The sequence below is a fragment of the Macrotis lagotis genome, chromosome 1 (assembly GCF_037893015.1).
Source record: "Macrotis lagotis isolate mMagLag1 chromosome 1, bilby.v1.9.chrom.fasta, whole genome shotgun sequence".
Lineage (NCBI taxonomy): Eukaryota > Metazoa > Chordata > Mammalia > Peramelemorphia > Peramelidae > Macrotis > Macrotis lagotis.
The window spans coordinates 359,595,941-359,622,965 of NC_133658.1; the positions used below are offsets into that span (position 1 = coordinate 359,595,941).

Here is a 27,025-nt window from a genome sequence, read left to right on the forward strand (position 1 = left end):
GAAATCTGCACTCGCGCCACGCGCAGGCCGGGGCAACCGACCCCCAACTAATCTCCCAATCCCAGGCCTCCACAGGGGGCCCCGACGGGTGGAGTCCGCGGCTACGCTCCAAAGGCCGTCCCCGCCCAATCCAGTCTATTCCTGGCCAACAGTCAGTCGGGAGGGTCTTTTCCATCTTTGCTCTTGGCTCCCCTCCCCCACCCGCTGCCTCCGATCCAATCAGCAGACACTTCCTGTCCTCTCTTCTAGCCAATTCGCATCCTCCACGAAGAGTAGCCCTAGGGGGCGTGTGAGAAGGTATCTGGAGGGATGGTCACAGCGACCAACGGAATGTTAGCACGAGGAGAGGGAGGCGGTGTTGAGGCCCCCAATCGCCCAATCAGGACTTGGGGGTGGGGCCCGGGCCGGGAGCCGCGCGCGGTGGGGTTCGCTCGGCGTCCTCCTAGCTTCGAGGCACGTGACGTTCGCCCCGGACCGATCCGCCGCAGCCTCCGCGGTGCTGGGCGTGGGGCGAGGGGGTGGGAAGTGGCGCCGGCGCCGGCCGCGAAGCACGAGGTGAGAGCCGGGCGCAGCCGCCCCGGTGCTGGGGCCGGGGACAGCCGGGAGGGCGGCTTCACGTCCGGGGTGACGGAGGGCCGGGCTGAGCGGTGGGGGGGCGAGGCCCTGGGGCCCCGGGGACGAGCGGGAGTGACGCGGCCCGGAGCCCGGCCCGGCCGAGGAGCCCGAAAACACCGGGAGCCGAGCCCGGCCGGGGGCTGGCGGGCAGCGAGCGGCCCTCGGAGGTGAGTGGGGCCGGGCCCCGAGGGGGGCGTGACCTCCGGCCCGGGCTCGCCGCGGCGGGCGGCGGCCTTGGCGCTGGGGAGGCCCGCGTGCCCCCTGCCCGCCCGCGGGGCCGCGGCGGCGGCCAGGCCCGGCCTGAGTGGGCCGGCCTCCGGGGACACAGGAGCCATCTTCCCCCTCGCCAGCAGGACCTCGGGGAACACGCCGGATGGAGCCGCCAGGCCCCGGCACGAGGCGGCCGGGGCACGGCAAACCGACGCTCCGGAGACGGGCGGGCGGGAAGGAGGGCCCGGCTCGCGGGCGGGTTGTGGGCACGCGGGTCCTTCCCTACAAGAACCCCTGCGCCTTGCAAGGACCTCGAGTGGCTCACAAAGTTTGTGGAATGGCCCAGAGGGGGAAGCAACTTGCCCAAGGTCACACAGCCGGGCAGTTTGCAAAGCTGCAACTCTTAAAGCCCAACCATTGTCCAGGTCCATTGACCTCTGACACAATTCTAGAAATAATATTCTCTGATTCTCTCATTTAAATCCTGTCTTCTAGTTCTCTTACCATGTGGGGGCTCCCCGTGGGACTTTGAGTCCTCAGACTTCCTCTCCACAAGCTCTCCCTTGGCAATGCCACTGTCCAGGCCTCTAACCCTGCGCAGATAATTCCTAAATTTATAACTCCGGACACATTTCCAAATACGTAAGGAATATCTTCCCCTGGATATCCTCCAAAGACCTAGAACTCAACATGTCCTAAAGCAAATTAATTATATTTTTGTCAAAACAATCTCCTGGCTACTGGTTTGTATCACCACCGTTTACCTACTCTGCTATGTTTGTAACTCTAAAAGTCCCTTGAGGGCAGCAGTCTTCTGCACTGGCAGGTGTTGAATAAATGTTGGTTGAATTGATTCAGATTTTTCTAGTCAATCAGTGACTAGTTCTCTGGAATCCATTCTTGAACTCTCAGCCCTTTTCAGTCCTTGATTCCAATGCTAAAATAATCTTCGAAAATGGTTCTGATCACATTTGTAACCAGAAGATCTGATAAGTGTCTCACTATTGCCTAACTTCAGCAAATCTTTTGTGGTATCCAGGACTCCAAGCCTGGAGTCATCCCCTGTACTTTACTTAGATTTAGCTAAGTCTCTATCATGTTCTGATCAGCCAAAGTGGACAGCATTATGTGTCTGAGCACACACAGTGCATTCAGCTTGATGCCTTTGTAGAAGTTGTCCCTTGTCATCTCTCTCATCCTACCCATCTTTTAAAACCGAATTTAATATTATCTCCTCTTGGAAGTCTTCCTCCATAAATTACATTATCCTCAGACCTCAAGAGGGATTTGTTTTCTAATTTTTCAAGGTGATATAATTGTTTTGCAAAAACTATGTCGGTTTTGTATTTTCTAATAGGTTTTTAGAGGATGGGTTCTGTATCTTATATATTTTATAACTTAACCACACACCATTGTTCTGTATTAGTAGGTGTATTAGGAGGGAAGGGTGTGTTAGTAGTTCTGTATTAGTAGGGAAGGGGAATTAGCATTTATTGAATGCCCACTATGTGTCAGGTGTTTTGCTGAGCTTTTGACAGCTATCTCATTTGAGGTGCTGGGTAGAAGAGATGGGAGTTCGACTGTTTACCATAAGCAAAGGGATTTATGTTGGTGAAAGAAGAATAAATTTGGAATAGGATTAGATTTCACTCCTGTCACTTAGGGAAATTGGAAGGAAACACTTTGTCATGTGTCTGCAGCATGGCAAAGAAAGAACTATGCTATGAGAGAAATGCCAAACTTGGATTTTGAATTACATTTTTGTGTGACTTTGAATTTGCTCTGGAATCAAGTTTTTGGTTTCTTTTAATGGAGCACTATTAGTGGTGATGTGTTGGCAAAAAAAAAAGTGGATCTTTCCTGAGACATGGATTGAGGCAACTTTCTTGTGATTTCTTTGACTTTAGTCTTAAGATTAAGAGCAATTCTAAATTGCCTGGCATTACCTTGCACAGTCTAATGTAATAGGTAAATGAATTATAAAGAAGCTTGGGTTTCAAAAAAATTTTTTAAGTTAGATTTAAAGTGAGTTGTGTAATTCATTAGCACCTACAAATGATACAATTTAAATTTGAGACTAGTGGACAGGACTTTTTTTTCTTTTTATTTTATTAATACACAAGTTGTAGCAATTGTAAGTGCCTTATCACAGTAAACAGAGCCTTGGTGTCAGAATTTGGAGGCCAGACTTTTGTTTTTGATAACTAGTGTTAAATTTCTGAGTGATAATCTTACTAGGCCCACTGAGTTAAATGGTTCTGGAAAAAAATGTTTAACTGTTACTTTGTTAAATAACCCTAAAACAATGATGCAGTTTTGATTGGAAAATGATAGCTAACACTAGAGTTGAATAATGAATGGTACCTGTATGTACTTTCAAATTTTAGGGTTTTATGTCTCCAAGCTTATGCGATTTATCTAGGTCTCAGTTTCTCTGCAGTTTGGAGAGAGAATGTGAAATTCAAACCAGATGATAGTTCCAAAAATTTTTGAAAAGAATCAAATGCTACTCAGATATAAACTAAAATCACTGCAAGATGTGGCAGAAAAGAATAAAAATGCTTGAGCATGTGTATGAGCCAGTATAGTATGCTTATTGAAAACTGAATGTAAATACCTGGTTGAAATAATAAAATACCTTGAATGACAAATCAGTTATTTCTTAAAGTAAGATTAAATTTTATATTTGTGAAGAGTTGGGTTTTTTTTTAAGAAATTGAGGAACTTGGATAGTTAGCATTATTGTTACACAAATAGAGTCATAAAGAATAGAATGAGAGGGAAATAAGTCAGTAGGGAAAATTATTGATGCATTTGCTGAATGGTAGGAACGACTGGAAAGATGTCACAGAATCTGAGTAGAAAGGGCCCAAGTGAAGTTGAAATTCAATTTTTCTCCTCCTGGGGTGGCAAGAAACCCAGAGAAGAGGAAATGGCTTGTCCAAATGTCAGAATGAAGATTCCTGTCTATATCTTTTGACTCTAAATCTCACTGTTTTTTATGAATCACTTTTTATGTCCCCTCCATTCTAAAAGTAAAATGTTATTGATATTTTCTGAGTTTTATTTTTACATTACCAAAAGATCCCAGATCCTCCAGCAAGTCATTCCATATAATTTTTTGGGGGTGGGGGGATAGTGTCAACAAAATTGATAAATACAGCAAAAAAGTCTGAAGTATCTCCCCTTCTACAAAGGTTTGGGGGTAGTTCTTATCTTTGTTTTGAACCCTTGTTTTTTTATATTGGAATATTTCTTACCTTTATTTTTGGAACTTATTTTTTATAATTTTGCAACATTCACTTGATTTTTTTTGTGATTAGGATTTTGGGGTTCTTTCCATTTATATTTTTGTAACTTTTTGCCCACTCTTCAATCACATTATGTCAATCTTTTTATGTTTCTGCATCATCATAGTCATCATTTCTTACAGCACAGTAATATTCAATTTACATTCATGTAACAGTTTATTTAGCCATTCCCTAGTTGATAAATCATCTACTTTATTAGCAACTTCGCTATCACAAAACATGATGCTATAACCATTTTGGGGTACATGTAATACTTCTTAACTTCTGGTTTTTTTCCTTCGTTAAGTGCTTTCTATTGGAGCCATGAAGAAAGATTAAGTTTTTGAGAAATGTTTTCATTTTGTACCCAATTCTTTACTTAAACAAAGAAAGATGGGTTTACTATTATATTATCCTATTTATCCTTTCACCCATTACCAAAAGATGATGTGGACTTTGAAAATTTTGTTTATAATTTTGGAATTTATGAGGAAGTTCTAGTCTAATGGAAAAAACAACAAGACTTGGAGACAGAAGACCAGGTTTCTAGAGCTAGCTAGTTATTTTGTCTGTAACCTTGAGTACAGGACATTGCCATTCTGTGCACTTCAATTTTTTCATTTCTAAAATGAGTAGGTTAGCTTTCTAGTTATAATATTTAATTCTATATTTTCTAGAATAATCTAAGGACCAAAATTAAATGTAAAAATTCCTGAAGAATACATTTTCCTTTTGGTGAAAATCAAATCCTTAAAAATTAGGTAATTTGCCCCTTCCTTCTTTTTTTGCAAGGCATTTGCGGTTAACTGACCTTCCCATAGTCACACAGCTCAGTATTTAAGTGTCTGAGGTCACATTTGAACTCAGATCTTTCTACTCCAGGGTTAATGCTCTATCCACTATGCTACCTAGTTGCCCTTGGAAAACTGCCATTTAATAATAATTGACAGTTATGCAATGTTTCAGAATTTGAAAATTGCTTATATTTTGCTTCACAAAATTCATTCTGATAGATTATTCTCATTTGATAAATGAGGAAATTGAGGTTCAGAGTTCAGTGAACTAGCCCATGGTCACAGGGTTAGTAGTTGTCAGATAACCCCTATCTGAACCAAACTGTCTTCTGTTTACTAAACAAGGATGTTTCTTAAGTGCCAGGTACTGAACCCTCCTACAAGCAGTGAACTAGTAATATATAAGGAGCTATAGTTATTATTCCTGCAAATAATTTATTTTTCATCTTTGTTATTTTAAACTTTAAGCTTCCAGAGGACAGTGATTGAGTACCTAATTATGTTTGATTAGTCAGTGGGGAGAAAAAAATCTTGCTTCTGGGTAGAAAAGACATTGTATTCTATCTAGATCAAATTTCCTCACCATTGTTTAAAGCTATGGTGTCAAGCTCAAATACAAATTGACAGAGGTAAACCCTATACAAAGGCACATTAGGGGCAGCTAGGTGGCAGCGGATAGAACTCTGACCCTGAAATCAGGAGTACCTGAGTTCAAATTCTGCCTCAGACACTTAATAATTAATTACCTAACTGTTTGGCTTTGGGCAAGCCACTTATTTGCCTTGCAAAAACCTTTTTAAAAAAGAAAGAAAAGAAAAAGCTCATTATGTTTATTAGCTTTTCCCAGTTGCATTTTGATCTGGTTCCTAAGTATATTCTGAATTGTTGAGGACCTTGTGTTTGATATTTATGGTTTAGAGGACCAAGATTTTTTTTCAATGGTTTGTTGGTAGCTTTATATTTTTAAAAAGTCACCTTCACCAGATCACCAAGTCATTTATGAGCTTTCAAAGTATCTTTTTAGAGGATACAGAGGGGAGGGGCTGTACTCTTTAGTAGTATAAATTATATTAGTATTTTTAAGAACTTGACCTTTATTTTCCATAGGGAAAAGAGAAGATTGGTGTGTCATCAGTGCTATTTGAAATGCCTTTGGCATTATTTTCTAGGTTTGAACATTTCCTTGCAAGAATATCACCATCTAACAAATGCTTATCTAATCTTGTTCTACTAGGTGAACAATTTCCTGATTAGGAAGTGGAAGAAGGCTTGTAAGACAAAAGTACTTTCCAGTTTAGAAATTAAAATGCCCAGATACTTACACATCCACACTGGACCATCTTCCCAAACCTACAAGTCTAAAATTTTTATGTGATGGTTTAAAATGGCCTTGGATTATAAGCCATGTTTTCCCCATATCTTTCAATCTTTCCCTCATTTAGATAGCTTGTATATTGCTTCACCAGTTTAGTTGTCTCTAGCACAGAGACACTTTTTATATACTTGGTTCAATCTGGCTGCTTTTCTCAGTTTTGTTATTTTTATACTGCCATGTTTAGTGCCATTTCTGTCTCCTCTAGCCCAGAATGGTTAAGTTAGGGGCAAAGTGTAGTGTCTCTACCTTCTTTGATAAATGAAACAATTTGTTTTGTTTTTGCAATTCTTTGCCATTTTTCTTCCATTTTTATCCCTGGGGTGTTGCTTGGGCTATTTTGTCAAGCTTTCTTTAAACCTTCAACTGCTTTTCTGCTTGATGAAGACAACTCTGCTATTAATCTTCTATCAGCATTTGTAAGATTTTACAAAGTAAATATCTCCATATTAAGTAAACTTAAGTGTCTGTCCTTGAACCTCAGGGATCAAAAGTAAATTCCTGTTAGGCATTGAAAGCCCTTCAATTTGTGGCCTTAAACCCACCTATACAACTTTATTGAACCTTTCTCACTTCTACACAGTACCCTATCTGCTTTGCTGTTTGCAAGGCACTCCCTCACCCACCCCACCTCTCTGTTTTTGCATTAATTGCCCTCCATGCACACTCAGAATACACTTTTATTTGAACTTGGTCAGCCATCTTTCTCCATTTGACACGTTTTTTCAGATGTTTGCTGACTAAGGCACTTTCTTGGCTATTTTGGTGACCTTGTGGCAGTTAAATTTCTTGATCAAAGCATTATAGTCAGCATTAATGTCATTTTTGTTCTTTTTAATTTTTAATTTTCATTTTTTTTAAATAGTTCAAGGTTAAGTTGTCTTACATGACTTTGCTCCTCTCATTTGTCTTTTGTTTTTGTTTTTAATTCTGATTTTAGCTCTGACTAAGCCACTGGACTGACTGTATATAGCTACCTCAGGAATAACTCCCACATAATTATCAAGTCTTTTCCTATCCGTTAATATATAATCTATTTTGCTCTATGTGGTATTATTTGGTACTCACTATGTCCAGTGCCTACCAATTATCTTCTTGAAGATGATGTCATATGGGAGACTGAGGGTTTTCTGTACAGTCTACAAGTCCTGAGTTATCTCTTATTTTTTTTCCTGAACCTTTCCCACTAAAAGCAAAAATGTTGTTTCTCTGGTTCTAAACTCCTTGAGAACAAAGGAGTAATGTTTTATCATTTTGTCCTCTGCCTTTTCCTATGTACCCCTTTTCTTGCTTTTAAGTAGGTGCATAGTAAATAAATATTTGTTTAATCAAAAATGGGTGCAGTGAAGTTCAGTCAGAGTTAGTAAACAGCCCTTTTTTGAAGGGTTTTCTAGGTAGTTGGAAATTTGTTGTTTTAGGTTATTAATTAGAATACCTCCTTGGGTTGGATGTTTCAGGATGAATTTAGAATGATTTGAAGTCTTTGATAAATCAGTATTCAGTTTAAATCACTTTTACTGTTTTTCTGTTTTGCTTAACTGCTAATATCAGCATTATATGTTCTTGCATTTTCATTGTAAGCTAAATAGGTTTTTGTGTGCAGACCTGGGAAACAATTACCCAATATAATATTTCCTTTTTGGAAATTATATACTGGGTTTCAAACAACTGACAAAATTTTTGAACATGTATGACTGAACATGTAGCCTACACAAAGCAGGTTTAACAAGCCATAGTAATTATTTTCACCATGTAGACAGTGGTAGAATATCCCTGGTGAATAAATGTAAACTTCACTAATTAGTGGTTTATTGTAGTCTAAATAATGCATATAAACAAAGTGGAAAGCAGCTGGGTATTCTGGAACTACTTGGATTTGGAATCAAAGGGGACCTAAGTTCAAATTCTTCCTCTGATACCATGTGATCATGGTCAACAGAGGGATACTCCTTTTCATTGGGGGATAATACTACCTTTTAGGACAAGGCTGTTGTCAGGATTAAATGGTTGGCTATTTTTAGAATTATTTTTAAACGTAGAAAATGTTTATCATTTGTTTAAGAAATTTTTGTAAGCCATATGGAGATATAATAATGTGGACTCATTACCATATTGGGGTAATAATTGGTGAATACAGCTTTAGATTTGGAATCAGTTTTGGATAACTAAATTGACTAATTCAAGCTGTCCTAAGGACCCAAGGTAGCCTAGTAAAAGTGCATCCAGCCTTAAATCAGCTTTATGTAAATGTCTAGTTGGAAAGCAAACACTTGGAAAAGAATTCTTATGTGCTTTAAGGAGAATTCTTTGTAGTATAATCATAGATTCAACAGCTTTCTGAATTCTGATTTATACAACTTTGAATACAGTCCTAGTTGCCTCTTGCTCTGAGAAGTAAGAGATAAAGGAATGTTGGGAGGATGAATGAGCACAAGATAATGGGCCTAACACTAGGCAATATATTACTTGTTTTCTAGCCTGGCTAAGTATAGAGTTTTTATCACCAGAAGGTTAGGCCATAGAAACACATGGACTGTCTGTTTGATTATAGAGAAGCAATAATCTGCATGGTTGGAGAGAGAACACCCAAACTTTTAAAATCATGGATCTTTTGAATTATCTGAGATTTACACAGACTTCTTAATAACCATTTATCATATTGAAGCAAGGAGTTTGTTCCTTTGGTCCACTGTCATGTGTAAATAAAGACCTTGTTCTCTTCTCAATAAAGAGATAGGAGTATCTCTTGTACCTGTGATTGCAACCTCCTTGAAGATTTATTTAGGTGGTCTTTTAAGATTTTCTATGCCATAAACCTAGTATTGAGATCAGTATTCAAACCTAATTAACACAGATAAGATTGCCATTCAAGAGTCTAGGGTCACTTTAGAGTGGTAAATTTAAAAGTATAGTTAAACCAATCAGGCTAAACATTTAGGTTTATGAACTGCAAACTATACTGTGTTGGTTTAATATTTTTCAACTTTTGAATTCCCTATCCTTATGTTTATACCATTAGCAGTTAGAATTGAGGATTGTCTGGAAAACTGGCTTTAGAAAAATGCTGCACTTAGCCATGGAAACCAAAATTAAGTGGCATAGTTTGACCATGGTTAATTGACTTGAGTGCTTTTTTTTTAATATTCTAACTATTGAAAGAGAGGACATAATCTATTTGGAAAGAGATTAGGGAAGGCTTTTTAAGGGTATTAGTGCTGGGCTTTCAAGAATAGGTTAGGTAATGAAGAAAAAAAATTAGTGATGCCAGATCTTAAACTACATTATAAGGCAGTAATTATTGAAACTTTCTGGTCTAAGGAGTAGAAAGTTGGTTCAGTGGAATAGATATACAGTAGACAGTACAAATGATTTTGGTAAACTTGTATTTGATAACTGCAAAAATTTAAGCTTTCAGGTTAAGAATTAACTGGTAAAAACTTGTTGAGAAAACTGGAAAGCAGATTGGCAGAAACTAGGTATAGACCAGTATCTTATACCATTTACCAAGATATGATCAAAATGGATATATGACCTGGACATAGAGAACAGAAATAAATTAGAAGAACATGGAATATATTACATTATATATTATATATATTATTATTACTATTATTATATATTATATATCCTGTTAGATTTATTCATAGGAGAATTTTTTTAATAAACTAGGAATTGAGAGCACTGTGAGAGGTAAAATGAAAAAGTAGTCAGAGGATAGAGTCAGGCAATTGCTGGAGGAAGAAACTAATGCTACACATATAGTCATTTGAAAAATGCTCTAAATCATTAATATGTTGAAGTAACCATGTCACATCTATCAGGTTGTTAAAATGATAGAAGGGAGAAATATGTTGGAGGGAGGGAAGTAGAAGAATTGGGATACTAATACTCTGTAGATGGAACCATGAACTCATCCAGTCATTTTAGAGTAACTGGGAATCGTGTTCAGAGTTACAAAACTGTATATATGACCCAGCAGTACATTTCCTGATCAAGGAAAAAGGAAAAGAACCTTTATGTTTTTTGAAAGATAGAAATAAAGAAATCCACTCTCATTGTGAGGTGGCAAGGAGCTGAAAATTGAGAAGATATCCTTTGATTGGGGAATGACTGGATAAGTTGTGATGGAATACTGTTCTATAAGAAAAGATGAGCAGGTTGATTTTAGGAAGACATGGAAAGACTTGCATGAAATAATAGAGTGAAATAAGCAGAACAAGAGTATCATAAACAGTAGCAGCAATTTTGTTTGAAGAGTAAATGTGAATGACAGCTTTTCTAAGTTACGTAAATATTCAAAAGTACAAAGGACCTGTGAAGGAAGATACAATACATCTCTAAAAGAGCTAATATGTGGGACTTGGTATAGTGTCACATATATATCTGTATCAAATGTTGATTTTTCTCTTAATGTGAAGTTTGGGAGGGAGGGAAATTAGGGTTAGAACTCAGGTGTAACAAATAAAATTTTAATGTTATTTTTAAATAGAATGGAAAGGAATAGTTTTATCAGATTTTTCAAGTAACAGCAAGAATAACTAGTAATACATTATTGTGTCAGAGCCAAAAGACAGATTAATAGAAATAAATATAAAATAATTATTTAACTTTATAAAAAGTTAAAATCCTCTTAAAATTTTCTGCAATAAAAGAGAATATAAACAAGCCAAAACTTGATTCATAAAAACTATCAGATTTTAGTGAACTCTGAAGACTTAGTGTGAATCTGGTGTGGCTAAGTACCATTGGGAAATCATTTTATTATGTCAATTGGAATGGGAGGTCACTTTAACTATCTCTTAGAAAATGACTAGTTAAGTTTTGGGTTAAATATGATTTACACATTATAATGGAAGTCTTGTGAAAGAACTAGGCTACTTATTATTTTGATCATTTCCCAAGTTTTTATGATCTCTTGTTTTCTGTGTGTGTACAGACATGTGTATCTGTGGTGTGTATGCAAAATTGTTTCATGTGTTTTATTAGTACATTTTCTACCTTGGTTTTTGTGACTGTGACCTTAAACAAGTTCTGAGCCTCTACTTTCCCAAAGATACTGCATGAAAATAAAATGTAAGAGAAGTTTAAAGTCATATTCTAAAGCTCTCTGATTTGCCTCTACAGACCATGGAACCAAAGTGGTGGCTGTTTATGGTTTTACTGCTCCTTGGAACAGTGATTCAGGCACATGAGGGACATGATGATGAAGATGAAGATGATGATGATGATGATGTGATTGATGTAGAAGAAGACCTGGAAGATGGTATTGAGGAAGTAGAAGACTCAAAACCTGGAGAAGGTGCCACTCTTCCACCTCCATCACCAAAGGTTGGAAAATATTTAACACCACACATATCTTTCTTTTCTTAAGATAAAATTGGATGTTTATATTTCAAAGTCAAGAATCTGTATTGAGCATCTACAAAAACAATCCTGCAAGAAAGCAAGCTTAGATTTAAAAAAAAAAACACTTAGTCTCTTTGCCCTTCCAAAAGAGAATAGATTAGAGGCCTATTTTTAAATACCTATATTCTTTGGGGAAAAAAAGTTTTGAGTTGGTTAGAAACAAGCAAAAAAAGTGCCATTTGCCAAGCAAGTAGATCACTGAGAATGGAGTATTGATTTTATTTTGTTATTGTTAAATTCAGGTTACCTACAAAGCCCCAATTCCAACAGGGGAAGTTTACTTTGTTGAGGCCTTCGACAAGGGAATGCTGGCTGGGTAAGCATGACTGGGGGGAAATATTTTGAAGAAACAAATTTCCTATAAATTTAAGTAAGAATGGTATGATGTGGGACTTGAACCTTTTATATATCCAGAATTTTGCAAAATAACCTGAAAATAAAATGCCTTTTAATATTTTTTTGTTTTTGAAGTGATTTTTGTCCTGGGTCTTTTTATTATAATAGTGAATAAATAATAGTGAACTCTGCTCATGAAGATATGTGAGGATTGTTGTACCTTTTCACTTTAGAATTATGTGGTTGAGAAAATGTAGGTATTAATTTATACAGTGTATGTGGGTATATAAGATAGATTTCAGCCTTCCCAACACACTATCTTTGCTACATAAAAAAAGGAAAATTTCAGTAAAACCAACTATAACATATCAATTGATTTGGACAATAATATATAAAATATTCCACATGTGTAACTCCCCACCTCTTCAAGTGTCAGTTGATATATCTCCCCTAAGGGACTCTGAATTCTTAATATTTATTGTTTCTACAATTACCTGTACCACAATTTGTTTCCATTTCCCAATTTATGGGAATCTATATTATATATTTGCTATCATGTAAAATTTCTACTTTAAATTATTTTGGTTGATGAGGGACCAAAACTGGACTTCTGGAGTTTCTTTTAAACTTCTTAGAATACATTTCTAGTAGAGAGATTACGGAGTCAGAAAATATTTCTAAGAATGGCAATAGCAGAAATGTGAATTTCTGCACTTTACCAGTAATGTTGTTGGCAAATGTTACAAAAATTATCTTCAAAGATTAACTTTTAGCTATATCTTCTGTTTGGGTTTGGTTTTTTGCAGATGGGTTTTATCCAAAGCCAAGAAGGATGATACTGATGATGAGATTGCCAAATATGATGGTGAGAATTCCATCTAACTTAACAGATTAGAAATTTATAACTTAGAAAAAAATAACTCCTTGCCTTTGCTTAACTGCCATTTGCAGGACAAGTGGTATGGACAAAGAAGTTGATCCTCTTAGGCAATAGTTCCTGTCTTTTATATGAATTATTAGTATAAGCCTTTGTTAGTTTAAAAACATAAAATTCAAAGCTTACATGTGATGTCTACATATATGGTTTGTCAAACATCTATGATCTCCCAGTAGAGTATAAAATGAGAAGGTTCAAGGATTTAAGAATTGGAAAGGGATCTTATGAGGCATCTAGTCCAGTTGTCTATTTTACAGATGAGGAAACTGAGGCCCAAGTCACATGACTTGTCTGTCACAGAAAAGTAGTTGAGGAGACATTTGAATCCAGACCCCCGTGACTCTTTGTACTGCTTCATGCCTATCCCCTAAACTAAATTGGGCTAGATGATCTTCCAAAATTTTCTTGTATTTGAGATTCTGATGTTTAGTACAAATGATATATGAGCCCTCAAATTCAAGGAAGTATATGTGTTGTCATGCAGGTAAATGGGAAGTAGAAGAAATGAAGGAATCTAAACTTCCAGGAGATAAAGGGCTTGTGTTATTGTCACGAGCCAAACACCATGCCATATCTTCAAGGTTGAACAAGCCCTTTATATTTGCCTCTAAACCCCTCATCGTTCAGTAAGTAAAAATTAGCTTGATTGACGTTACAAGTGCATAGTGGGAAGGGAGATATTTTTAACATTTTTGTTGAAAAGTTTTGTCAATTCTAGAAATACTCATTCTATGATTCTGGGCTTTCATATTTCAACTTTAATTGGCCTTTCCCATAAAAATAAAAGGGAATACTCTTCCTCCCAAAGATGAGTGAATATGTGAACTTTTTAATCATTTCATTATCTGATAAAGAGCACTAAAATAAGTGCTGGAAAGAGATAAAAATAAGATTGATACATTGAATAGTAATGGATTGCTTTTTATTTTGAGGGGTACCTATTAATGTAAGAAATTCCTTCTACTGATAACAGATGATTATCTGGTCTCTGACCTAATTTTGGCTTTCTGGGCCACTGAGCAGTTAAACAACTGAAGATATTGGGGACTAGACTTGAACTCCCAAGTCTTGATTACACTATAGCTGACTCTCTATTCTCCTTCCTACATGCCTTTCCAAAATTATTTTAGTAGTACTAAAGTTTGAGTGAGTTTTCTGCTTTGGGGTACTATGTGTTTAAAATTTGTCCCTATGAACTTTTGAGATTTTCCTCTCAGTATGGGGCTAGGATTGTGCTGTTTGACATATATCCCATAACCAGCAGCATATATTTTGTGTGATTTGTTTTTGATTCATTGTCAGCAAAAGGAGTTTTTGTAGAATGCTAACATTATGGAGGGGAAAAAAGTCCATTTATTTCCTTCCCCCATTTAAAAAAAAATTGAATGTTTTTTATGCCTTCTGACTTTCTGCTTAAAATTAGGTATGAGGTGAATTTCCAGAATGGAATAGAGTGTGGTGGTGCCTATGTGAAATTGCTTTCAAGAACCCCGGAATTGAATCTGGTAGGTATTTTTCATTTCCTGTAACTAGAATCTCTAGGGTTAGGAAGTATTTAAGTCATATGAGAATGAATATTTCATAAATATTTTTTAAAAAACTTGTAGAGCTTCTTGCCCTCTTTGAGTGAAGCTAGTGTTTTAAGAATTAGGAGTAAAGAGATGGTGACCCTCTGATACAAATACCTAAAGGGTTTTTCTCTCTCCCTTTCCAGTTAAAACAGCTTGATAATATGTTGCTGTCATACAATTCCTGGTACAATCAGTGCTGATTACTTTTCATCTTTGATTTGGAGGTGACTTTGGAAATGTGTTCAAAGACTCACTCACTGATCTTTGGGGCTTGTCCTCAGCTCCCTTTGTTTATATCTTTAACTCATTAGAAATTAGAATTTAAAGAATTAAATAAAAGTTAAGAAGAAAGATAGGGATAGACCCTTGAATCCCAATGTAAATCTTAATTAATTTATTTTTGACTCCAAAGGATCAGTTCCATGACAAGACCCCTTACACGATTATGTTTGGTCCAGACAAATGTGGAGAGGACTATAAGCTGCATTTCATCTTCCGGCATAAAAATCCAAAGACAGGCATCTATGAGGAGAAACATGCTAAGAGACCAGACACGGATCTGAAGACCTATTTTACTGATAAAAAAACACATCTGTATACATTAGGTAACAGCCATGAGGCTGAATCTGGTGGGAGTATCAGAATTTCTCTCTTAATTGGATAATAAGAATAAGAAATAAGATAGGGAATTTAAGTTTAGTAAAAGAAGTCTACATTGACAATTTTTTTAGTTAAAAGCAACAGCATTGAAAGTTCAAAATGGCAAGTTCAGACAAGTGTTTTGAATATTTTAAGAGAAAACTTTTGTCCCAAACAAATGTTTTAGGATGGGGTTTTTTGGGTTTTTTTTTTTTTTTTTGCAAGGCAATGGGGTTAAGTGGCTTGCCCAAGGCCACGCAACTAGTAAACAAATGTTTTAAAGAGAAATGTTTTCCGAAAAGAGAGCACTCTGTAACCTTTCTTAAATCCTTTATTGTCCTTCAGTTGTTTTTTCAATTGGATTTGACTCTTTTGTAATCCTACACCGGGCTTTCTTGACAAAAGTATTGAAGTGGTTTGCCCTTTTCTTCTTCAACTTACTTTGTAGATGAGGAAACTGAGGCAAACAGGGCTAAATGACCTGCCCAGGGTCACACAGCTAGCAAGTGTCTTGAGGCCAGATTTGAACTGACTTCTTAATTTCTTAAACTCACCTTAATTTCTCTTAGGTTTTGTTTACTTTGTTCAAATAATGTGGTAAATTGAAGTAAATATTTAAGTGGTAGAAATATGCAAGTGTAAAATATATAATTTGAGCATGCTGCCCACATTGCATTTTTGGTCACTCATTGGTGATTTCGATTGCATTGTATTCATGAATGGGTATTGTAATTCTTTTGTTGGGCATGTGACTCAGCTAATGGGTTGGACATCCCTGCTCTAGAGTTATATAGCTAGGGAGAATGACATTTTGTGACACCTCAGATGTGAGGTAGAATATGTCATCTCTCATTATCCTTTAGCTTTTATGTTGGATGAACACTTTTGAATGAGTATTCTATTGATCAAGTCTTGCACAGAATATAAATGTTTAATAAATGCTTGTGTGATAAAGCCCTTCTTACTAGAAGGGAACCAATAGCAATGAGGATTATCATCTTTTGGGCAGTGGGTGGAAGGAACAATATTAGAAAAGACAAAATTCTCTTACTCTGTAATATTTTCCTGTAATTTTTCAGTCTTAAATCCAGATAATAGCTTTGAAATATTAGTTGACCAAACAGTTGTGAATAGTGGGAACCTGCTGAATGATATGACTCCTCCTGTGAACCCTCCCCGGGAAATTGAGGACCCAAATGACCAGAAGCCTGAGGACTGGGATGAGAGACCCAAGATACCAGATCCTGATGCTGTCAAACCAGATGATTGGTAAGTGAAGCCTGAGTGACTTTAAGAGTTTTGTTTTCTCCTAGGAGAGTCTTGATTATAGTAAATAACGTGAATATAGAATGGGAGCTGTTATTAAATAAATTCAGAATTAAAAAAATTATGGTTGAAATTTAAGAAATCTTTCAACATCTCCATTTTATTTTTCGCATTGGGAAACTGGCTCCCAGAAAGATGGAGTTATTTAAGGACACTTAGCTGGTTCAGTAGCAAAGTAGGAAGAGACCCCAGGCTTCAATTCTCCTAATCTAATGTTCTTTCTACTGTACCAGGGCTGATTGATATTTATATTAAATAATTCAAGTGTAAAGCAATATAGGAACAATCGTAAACCTCCTACTGCTTTTAGTATTGATTTAATTACTTTCCTTTTTAAGCTTGTAGCTCTTGGTAAATGGCCACAATCATACCTTACTGACTTGGAATTACATTTTAGAGAAACTAAGCAAAGCTAGATTACAGCAGTAAAGCTTTTTAACGGATAAACTTTATAAAGAGTGTGTGTGTGTGTGTGTGTGTGTGTGTGTGTGTGTGTGTGTGTGTGTGTGTGTGTCACATAATTATATACTCAGTACCTTGGGTCATTTAGCAAATGTATTTATTCGTGATAAAGGCAGCTTGGTGGTGCAGTGGATAGAGCATTGGCCTTGGATTCAGGAGGATGGGAGTTCAAATTTGGCCTCAGACACTTGCCATTTATTAGCTGTGTGACTTTAGGCAAGTCATTCAACCTTGATTGCCCCACATACAGTAGAACTGTCTCCAGTTGTCCTGATTCAGCTACTGGACCCAGATGGCCCTGGTGGAGAAAGTGAGGCCAGTGACTCAGCACAGCAACTCCTCACTCAAATACAATTTTCACGTGTTTGTCATGGTATCACTTCCCTGTTATTGTAGTCTTTTTTGAAAATGAAGGACAAAACATCATCATCATTATTATTAATTTGTGTTGTTCAGGTTCTTCTAGGTGCCTGAGGATAGAAAGATGCAAAAGATAAGTTTGACTTCTCTAAAACAGTATATATTCAGAAGAGTAATATGATATCAAATTACGAGTGATTTCTATATGCCAGCATGTGTGTACACACATTAACAGCTAAATACAGTTCATATGAATACAGGCTGTTAAGGAAAGGGAGGATACTTGTTTTGGGTAGAATAAAAGTTTCTATGAAGAAAGTAGTGCTTAGATTAAATCCTGAAGGATTTGAAGACAGAACTGTAAGAGTATGGTGGAGTAGTATATGAATAACAGATAAAAAGGCAGTTTAGTTTTGAAATGGATAATGCATATAGTGAGACTGAAAAAGTAAATTGAGGCCAGTTTGTGAAAGACTTTAAAAGATCAAACAGAAGCAATAGGGGGAGTAAATGGAATTGTTGAGTTAATAACATGGTCAGATGAACACTTTAAGAAAGTCACTTTGGGGAGGCATGTAAAGGATTAAGAAGAGAATTGAATCTGAAAACAAGAAGAAAACTATTGAAGTCAACCAAACAAATGAAATAGATGAACTAAAAAAAATATAAAAAGCTCTGTAGACAAATATATTGTGTGGAGATTAAGACTTTGAGTTGGGAGGGGTTCAGAACAGAATAGCTTACACAAAACACACCTGGTTCTCTCCTGTCATATTTCCAAGAATTTGAATAGAGCTGTAAAGCTACTTGGTATCCTGGAAGGATTGCTCAGTTTAGAATCAGAAAAGCTGAGTTCAAATGCTCCTCTTGAAAACTTAATGTAATTGTTGGCCAGTCACTTAACCTCTCATTGTCTTCGTTTCCTCATCTTTAAAAATGATAATATACTTACATTATCTTATTTAAAAGGGGCTTATGAGGAAGATGCTTTTCAAACTTTATATAAATGGTATCAGTAGATTTGGTGGAGCAAGGGTGCCAACAGTTCTTTACATAACCTTATATCTATTTTATTCTTGGTCTTAAGGGATGAGTCGGCTCCTGCTAAGATTCCAGATGAGGATGCTACAAAGCCTGACGGCTGGTTGGATGATGAACCCGAATACGTATCTGACCCAGATGCAGAGAAGCCAGAGGATTGGTAGGTCTAAGCCTCTCCCTATCTCCTACCCTTGTGTTTTTTAAGGGATTCTTAGATTTCATTAGGATTAAGGATCTGTCATTTGCAGAACATTTTAAGTTTTTGAAACAGTGCAGCATTATAAAGCTGAGTTGATTTTTAAACAGTATCTTGGGCAAAAGACTATTTCTTATGTAGCAGAGTACATTTTAAATCCCCAGTTTTTGTTTCTAGGGATGAAGATATGGATGGAGAATGGGAAGCTCCTCAGATTGCCAACCCAAAATGTGAGTCAGCCCCCGGTTGTGGTGTTTGGCAAAGACCTACCATCGACAATCCCAATTATAAGGGCAAATGGAAAGCCCCTATGATCGACAATCCTAACTACCAGGTTGGTGACTAATATTGGTTTGATCTCTTGACTCTGGGGACTTTGAGGGCGGTCATTTTGAGAAGTGATTGCCTGATGTCTTTCATTGATTTCGAGAGTATTCAAATTGAAACATAATTTCATGTTAATGTGGAGATAGTTGAGTAGATTTATGTTATTAACTTGGATAATAGCAAACATTACATGTCACTTTGACAATTTACAGATCTGTCTTTTCCCTTTGAAACCCTAACTGCTAGTTTAGGATTGCTACCACCAGGGGGCAGTAATCCTGCAATCCTGTGTCTGAGCTCTGGAGTAAACCTTAGATCATTGTTTGCTTGAGCCAGCTAGTCATTTGATCAGGACAAGTCATGTGACATCTCCTAGCCTTTGTTTCCCTTTCCTACTTAAAAATCAGGGAGATACCTACCCCAGGATATATCATAGGGTAGGATATGAGGAACAAATGATGCTGCTATATGAAGTTGCTTTAAATTAATCATTTCAAAGTAACTTCTTTTAAAATAGCTAAATGTAAACATCAAATAATAGATTGATTATTATATACATACCTTTTGAGCAGTTTTTAGGCAAATATCTATTCAGATTCATTCTCACATAGTCTTTTATTAACCTAAAAGACCTTTGATTAATTGTCCTGTTCCTTATGCAAGAGAGATTGTCTTGAATAAAAGTTTCATTGCAATACATAAAGAGAAAGATTTAGAATGATTTTGGAAGGATGAGAGTAGAAATATTTGAAAAGCCAGGAATCTTTGAGTAAGGAAAATAAAAATCTCAACTCTTTAGGTACATTCTGATTTAATGAATAGGATTTGAATTTAAAGAGTGTAACCTTGACTTCTCCTTTGGGACAAAGACTTTTTAAAATTTAAACCACAGAATAAGGGCATTTTCCTTTGAAAGATGGGTGATTATATAAGTATTAGATATTAAGCTTTTTAATGTACTTAACTTTTTTGTGATATGTTTTGAGTTATTTGAATCTAATTGGGTAGGAATTTAAAAGTTAATTGAAATTCATTACCTCCTAATTTAATAGTTACTGTTCTAGTGATCTTTAAATGCAATTTCCTTCAGAAATTATCTTAAACCTGTTTGTTCCTTTTTAAAAAAAATACTAAAAAAATTTTTGTTTTCATGATGATAGATAATTTGCAGTTATAGTCAGCTCCTTGGTTATTTTTACAAGAAATATCAAGAAAGGATTTTGATTTAATTTAATTTGATACCCTTGTTATTTATAGGGAATCTGGAAACCCAGGAAGATTCCAAATCCAGATTTCTTTGAAGATCTGGAGCCTTTCAAAATGACTCCTTTCAGTGCTGTGGGCCTGGAACTGTGGTCCATGACTTCAGATATCTTTTTTGACAACTTTATTGTTTGCACTGATAGAGTTGTTGCAGACAATTGGGCCAATGATGGTTGGGGTCTGAAGAAAGCTGCTGATGGGGCTGCTGAGGTTGGTGATATGGTTTTGAGAAGATATGAGGAATTCACAGAAATGTTATTTGCTTGACTCACCAAAATATTTACATGGACTAGAAAATTTGCAATTTGCTATCTTTTGCAGAAAGCGGAAGTTCCCAAGATGGGGGGTGGGGGGAGCTGAGGGGGTGAATGAAGTCGAATTGATCTGGATCTTCTAGAACTTAAGAATCAATATGAGATTTCCCATTAACTAAATTGATTGGAACACTTAGTTTTTTGATTTTGCTATCTTGTGAATTACACTTTGAAAAGTGGTTCAAGTTGTACATTGGCTCCTTTTAACAGAGACTTTGTTTTTAAGACTATAGACATTGTAAGATTAGGGGAATTGAGTGTTACTTCTCAGTCAACAAGCATTTGTTAAGAACCACTAAGCACTGTGCTTAGTGATGAGGATACAAAGCCCTGCTTTCAAGGAGACTAGAGAAACACATTTTTTATAAATAAAAAGTATTTCCAAGGTAGTTTGGGGAAAGGTGGGATGACACATAGAATTGGGGATTAGAAAAGGCTTCCAAAGAAGATGATGCTTGAACTATATCTTGAAGGAGCTAATAAATGCTGTGACATAAAAGTGTGGACAGTTTAATTCAAAAAGAAGGGAAAGCTAATGAAAATTATAGAGTGTGGTATAGCCAAAATTCAAATTTAAGACTTGCTTATATTTCAGCCTGGTGTCATGGGGCAAATGCTTGAAGCAGCTGAGGAACGTCCATGGCTTTGGGTGGTCTATATCCTTACTGTGGCTTTGCCATTATTCCTTGTGATCCTCTTCTGCTGTTCTGGAAAGGTATGGGTTTTCTTGGAGAAAATTACTTGGAAAGACATTAAATTTGGTGACTTAAAAATAAGTTGAACAACTTATGAGAAATAATAGCATGAATTGGCTCGGCAGTTCACAAATACTTTCCTAATTTAAATGATTTTGTCCTAGTAACACATTGGAAATGTGTAAGCCTTAAGTCAATTTTGTGAGAATTTTATTGTTTCAGAAACAACCCAGTGCTGCAGAGTATAAGAAGACTGATGCTCCTCAACCAGATGTGAAGGAAGAGGAGGAGGAGGAGAAAGAGGAGGAAAAGGAAAAGAGAGATGAAGAAGAAACTGAAGAGAAAATGGGTGAGGACACATTAAGTATTTCAAATCTGTAGCACTGAATGGTTTCTGTTGAAACTCAGAATTCAGAGCTAATAAAAGCCAAATGATTTGATTTTGCTGAGTTTTTGCTCATAACTCCATGTCCATTTCCCCTTAGGGGTCTAAAGTGTACTCATTATTTCCCTTTAAAGCTGTGCCTGCTTCTGCTATTAATCTGTGGCATTAACCAAGCCTTTAAAAAACTTTTTGAAATTTATTTTTATTTTAATTCTCACTTTTACAAAATGTCCCAGATTCTCTTTCCTGCCCCTCTCATCCCCTTGAAAAGGCAAATAACAAATTGATTTTACACGTGAAGTCATGCAAACATTAATTTATTAGCCATGCTACCAAAGAACACCCCCCCCAAAAAAAACCAAGAAAAAATAAAGTTTAAAAAAGTTTGTTTCAATTTTCACTCAAAAAGTTCATTTCACAAGTCCTTTGGAATTGTGGATCATTGTATTGGTCAGAATAACTTAAGTCATTTTTCAGTTTGTCATTTTACAATATTGCCATTACTGTCTACTACTACAGTTCAGCTCATAAGTCCTCAAGGATTTTTCTAAACTCACCCTGCCTATCATTTCTTAGAATTAAACCTTTTGGGGTTTTTTTTTTTATCTCTTACTTAATCCAGTTAAATTTCCAAAGTAGCCCTCAGCTGTATTCTGCATTCCATGTGCCACCAACTTCTTAAGAGGTTTTCATTACTAGCCTGAACTCATTAGGTATTCTTTTCTGTCATTGAAACTACAATTTATTCTTGGAACCAGTAATGGAATACTAGGAACTTAGCAATAACCAAAGTCAACACAACACAAATTTAATTTTTTTTTTAAATGAATGAATCTCCCTCCTGCTCAAATGTCTTCCATAGTTGCCTATTTTGTCTACCAGATAGCATTTCTGGTCTCATACAGTCTGATACCACTCTCCCTTTTTGCCCTCTTCTCATTGCTCGCCTCCTTGCCTTTATTATGTTCTCCCTCCCTGTTGTAGTCTTATTCTTCTAAGACTCAAATGTCACCATTTCTGACTAATACTCTTCACACACACACATACATACACACACTCTACCCCACCCCTTTATTCTACAACCTTTTAATGCATTTGCCATGTGATGTCATTATTATTATTTTTTTTTTTACCATCTTCTTTACTATAAACTCCAAGAAGGCAGGGACTGTGTCTGATTTTAATTTCTTATGTTTCAAGCACTTGGCACAGGGCAGTCTTAATAGCAAAGCATTAACTTAATGTTTACTGAATTTGATTTATTTAAAAAATTTTCTTAATTTCTTTAACTTCATAGAAGAGAAGCAAAAAAGTGATGCTGAAGAGGATGCAGGTACTGTTAGTCAAGAGGATGAAGATAGAAAACCTAAAGCAGAGGTAAGAAAAGATCAGTTTTTGAACAATAGTAATTATCATTTCTGTTAAATACATATTAAAACAATTACAGTTGTATCATAAGTTGCACTTAGAAACTATTGAATTCTAAAGGTGATAAAGAAACTAGACTAGTGGAAGGGAAGTTTTACTTGTTTTGAGATGCAAGTTACAGCACAAATGTCAAAACTAATTTTCATAAGGAATGATATAAAAGATAACTTAAGTTTTCCTAAGATTTACAAATTTTTAAACTAAAAGTCCAATTCCTTCCACTATGTTTCTTTCCATCTAAACTCCTTGGTCTGAAATTCTAGCCTATTCATTATTCATTATCACTGTAGCCTTACACAAAGTAAATCCAATCCTACAAATTTACCTTTATACCTTTATTTATACTACTACCCCTCCTTGAACATGTCTAAATTCTACCTTTATGTCAAAACCCAGTCAAATTCTCATCTCTTCCACGAAATCCTTACTAATCACCCTAGTCCTCAGTGATTTTTTTCCCTTTAAATTTCTAGTTTTTCATTGTCTCTTACACACTTGGCATATGAAGCCCCTTCTATGGCTTCTTTCATTTTATATTTCATCAGTCCCAGATACCCATTGAAGTCCTAGATGATAAGACTGCAATCTGGAAAGGTTTTGTTCAAATATGAACCCAGTGGTTTCCTAGTATTAGTTCCAGGGTAAATCACCCTTAAATACAATTAATCATTAAAAATTTGGTCATTATCTGGTCACAGTTATTCACCTGTTAGATTTTATTCAAGTCGGACTTAGGAGGAATACAGTGTCTTATATTCTGATTAATACATTTTGTTTTGTCTTCTTAACTAGACTGCTGCATGACCCTTAAGGTTAGCAAATACATCTTGGTCACATAAGTACTCTAGCAAGCATTTCACTAAGTATTTGTTGATGATAATGATGGATTTCTTATGAAACTTTTTTCAACCAACAGGAAGATGAAATTTTGAACAGATCACCCAGAAACAGAAAGCCACGAAGAGATTGAAAGAATTTAAGAACTTGATCTGTGATTCCCTTTTCCCCCTACCCTCGATGTGATCCTAGGAGAGGACCTGGGATACACCTTATATGTTGAAACCCAGAAAAACCTCAAGACTTCACTATCAACAGATTCCAGTCAAATACTATCCAATGAAATTTTGAGCATCTAGCAGTAATTAATTGCAATTGTGATAGAAAGAACACCATTCCTATAGAAAGAAAGCATTTAATGTATGGGCTATGGATTCTGGATGTAACATGAAGCAACTAACCTGTTGGGTTTTTTGGTTTTGTTTTGTTTTTTGGTTTTAAAACACTTTTAAACAATAGAATGTTAGAATATTGCCAATCTTCAAGATCCTTGGCTTAATTTAATGTATTAATCTATCCTTGGAAAAATAACAGCAAAGTTTAGAAAATGCTAGGTGATAAATTGCAGTTTTTATAACGTAGTTTTTTTTATAAACTTCGATATTCCAAAACATTGAAGTGTCTATGTCCCTTAAAATTGATAATCATGTTCAAAGTGAAGTCATTTGTGTGGATAACACTGATTACTCTCTCCCACTCTTTCATTCTACCTCTTTGGGAGATTTCAGATTGGGGGAGAATTCCAAACCATAATAGATACTTGTTTGATTAAGCTGTATTAAAAACAGAGCTAAAAAAAAGGCCATCCTTTTTCCACTCCATGTTGGAAGGAGCACGATTAGGCCACAATATATGTGTGTTGTGTTGCCTTTGGTTATTGCTAAGTTCCCAGTATTCCATTATTGGTTCCAAGAATAAATAGGTGGGGAGACTTACCATTGGTACTTAGGTATTCAGGCTTCCCAGACTGGTTGTCTGGGCTCTAATCTTATGTGGATTCTCTAGACTTTGAGCACTACTCATTGGGGCTGTTGGGGCGTGCGAGTGTGTATGTGTGACGTTTTAACAATTTCTTCTTCCACTCTGTTGATAATGTTTCCCCTGTCCCAGGCTTTTCCCTGCTGCTATGCAGTTTCTTCAGAGTGCAGCTTGCCCTCCATGCTGGAAATGATTATATGCTCAGCACAGTGTTAACTTGAGTGGTTATATATATATATATATACATATATATATATATATATAGAGAGAGAGAGAGAGAGAGAGAGAGAGTGTTTTAAAAAAAAATACCCAAATGTCTTCAATGTCCAAATACAGAGTAGAGCATAGTCAATCCTCATTTTTCCATTTCTGTCTTTAGAGATTATAGAGGTTAGCACAGTCAAGCTGATTTCAAAGAGAATGCAGTTAATTGTTCAAAGTATTTGACTGGACGATGGGGTTGTTGGGCTTGTAGCATGAGCTACGTGGCATACATAAATGTTGAATTTTTCAAGTCTTTATTTGCTCTTCATGTAACAATTGCATCTTAAAGTACACTGAATGTAGGGGGTTCCAATTCAAACAAAAAGTTTGCTAAGTGACTTAGTGTGTTGCTGGTCTTAAGTCTTTTTTTGGGGCGGGGAGAATTAAAATGCAGGTGAGGGATATCTGAGCATTTATTTACTCCAAAGTTAGTGCTTTATAATGACATCAGACTCTACTGAAATATATTGGAAGCTGGATGTTGATATTTTTGTTCTATTTGTTTAGAATGGCTTGAAATGTACTGATTCACTGTCCTTGCACTGAATATGTAAACACTCCAGTGTTCTTGTTGGGAACAGCAGGAGGTGATATTAGAGATAATTCTCAAAAGGAATTGTGGTGTCAGTTTATTTTGTATACTACTTCATGACTGGCACCTTTCATTAAAGGTTGAGAGACAACAGGTAGAGTATAGAATAATTTTTCTGCCTTTTAAATGCTATCACCTTTTATGTTATCTTGCTAGGTCAGAATGGCTATAAATGTAGCAATGAAGTCCAGTGCAAATAAAACTTTGTTTAGTAAGGACCTGAAAGCATGTTTACAGGTATCTACTTGAAGCAAAAGTATGGGACCACTGCACTTCCAACTGTACCTTCAGAACATATTATGTGCCTCTGGTTGAGTTTTGGTAATTTTCTTCTGCCTGGGCTATGGAAACTTAAGCTGACCCTGCATTATTTTGATTTCTTTAAAATTGGTATCTTTGTACACTCTACACGACTAGGAAGTGTTCAGAAATTGTTCCATAGACTCCATATTACTTATCGCAAGTATTTTTACAAACAATGACTCTTCCTGGTTCATTCTCTTTCCTAGTGTAAGGCAAGGCCTCCTGCTTCAGTGTCTGACAGCTTTGTCATGGATGACCAGCAACACTTTTGCACAGCTCACCAAGAGGCAACAATTTAGTTATTTTACACTCCAGTTGTCTGGTTCATTAATGTGCAAATTCCTGTCTCCAACAGATGTGCCCTCAGTTTTCTCCCATTCACAGAAAAAGTGCTTTTCTTTTCCATTTGTCAAGTTACTAAATGGTGTTGCATTAAAGCTACATGTTAATCTCTTCTGCTTTTGACTAAGCTTCTTTATCTTCATTGTGCATGTTTTCTCCTTTAGTGTGCACTACTTTGATTTTTGAGGGGAAAAGGATATTTAGTCTTCCCCTTAATTTCCAACACACTTTGGGAAAGTTAATAGAGATTTTTTACTCAACAGAAAGGTATTAGGAACTGTCTTAGTAAAGTTTTGATTTTTATACAATTGAAGTTTGGGTTCAGGAAAGGAAGCTGGGAGCCTGAGCAGCAAAACAAAGAAAAATATGCTTGTTTTAGTCTTGTTAGATCATAGCATTCAAAGTATTTTTCAGCTGTTAATTTGTTAGGTGGTAAGGATTTGGGGGGGGCCACTTATCGTTTTGCTCAAAAAGTAACCATTGTTATTTCAAACCAGATATTAGACTCCAGTTTTACTTTCTGATGTTAGGAGTAAATCTGGAAACTATGCCAAAAGGAAACTTTTCTATGAATGGAAGGTTTTTTTATGTTGCTGTACTAAGGGAGGGTGGGGGAGGAGAGGGTACTTAATAGAAGTAGCAAAATGATTCTCATTACTGGCTCATTTGATTTTTTTCAAATGAAGGAAATGGAGAACATTTCCTTAAAAATTAATAGGAAATCTGCCCTGAGATGTAGGAA

General features: G+C 36.4%; 1 protein-coding gene across 1 annotated transcript; it reads left to right on the forward strand.

The window, feature by feature from the left end:
* Nucleotides 1–448: 448 nt before the first annotated feature.
* On the forward strand, nt 449–27,025 carry CANX (calnexin). The gene is made up of 15 exons (XM_074212175.1): nt 449–555; nt 11,406–11,609; nt 11,930–12,003; nt 12,830–12,888; nt 13,445–13,586; nt 14,384–14,465; nt 14,944–15,136; nt 16,250–16,439; nt 18,406–18,519; nt 18,733–18,889; nt 20,140–20,355; nt 21,055–21,174; nt 21,377–21,503; nt 22,837–22,916; nt 23,884–27,025. Exons 2-15 carry the CDS (start codon nt 11,409–11,411, stop codon nt 23,935–23,937), a joined length of 1,809 nt encoding a protein of 602 aa, XP_074068276.1. The 5' UTR covers nt 449–555; nt 11,406–11,408; the 3' UTR covers nt 23,938–27,025.

Excerpts from the sequence above, each read along its gene's own strand:
- CANX (XM_074212175.1), top strand. The coding sequence starts at position 11,409 with ATGGAACCAAAGTGGTGGCTGTTTATGGTTTTACTGCTCCTTGGAACA. Across the intron at positions 12,004-12,829 it reads GACAAGGGAATGCTGGCTGG|ATGGGTTTTATCCAAAGCCA; the intron begins GTAAGCATGACT and ends GGTTTTTTGCAG. Across the intron at positions 22,917-23,883 it reads ATAGAAAACCTAAAGCAGAG|GAAGATGAAATTTTGAACAG; the intron begins GTAAGAAAAGAT and ends TTCAACCAACAG.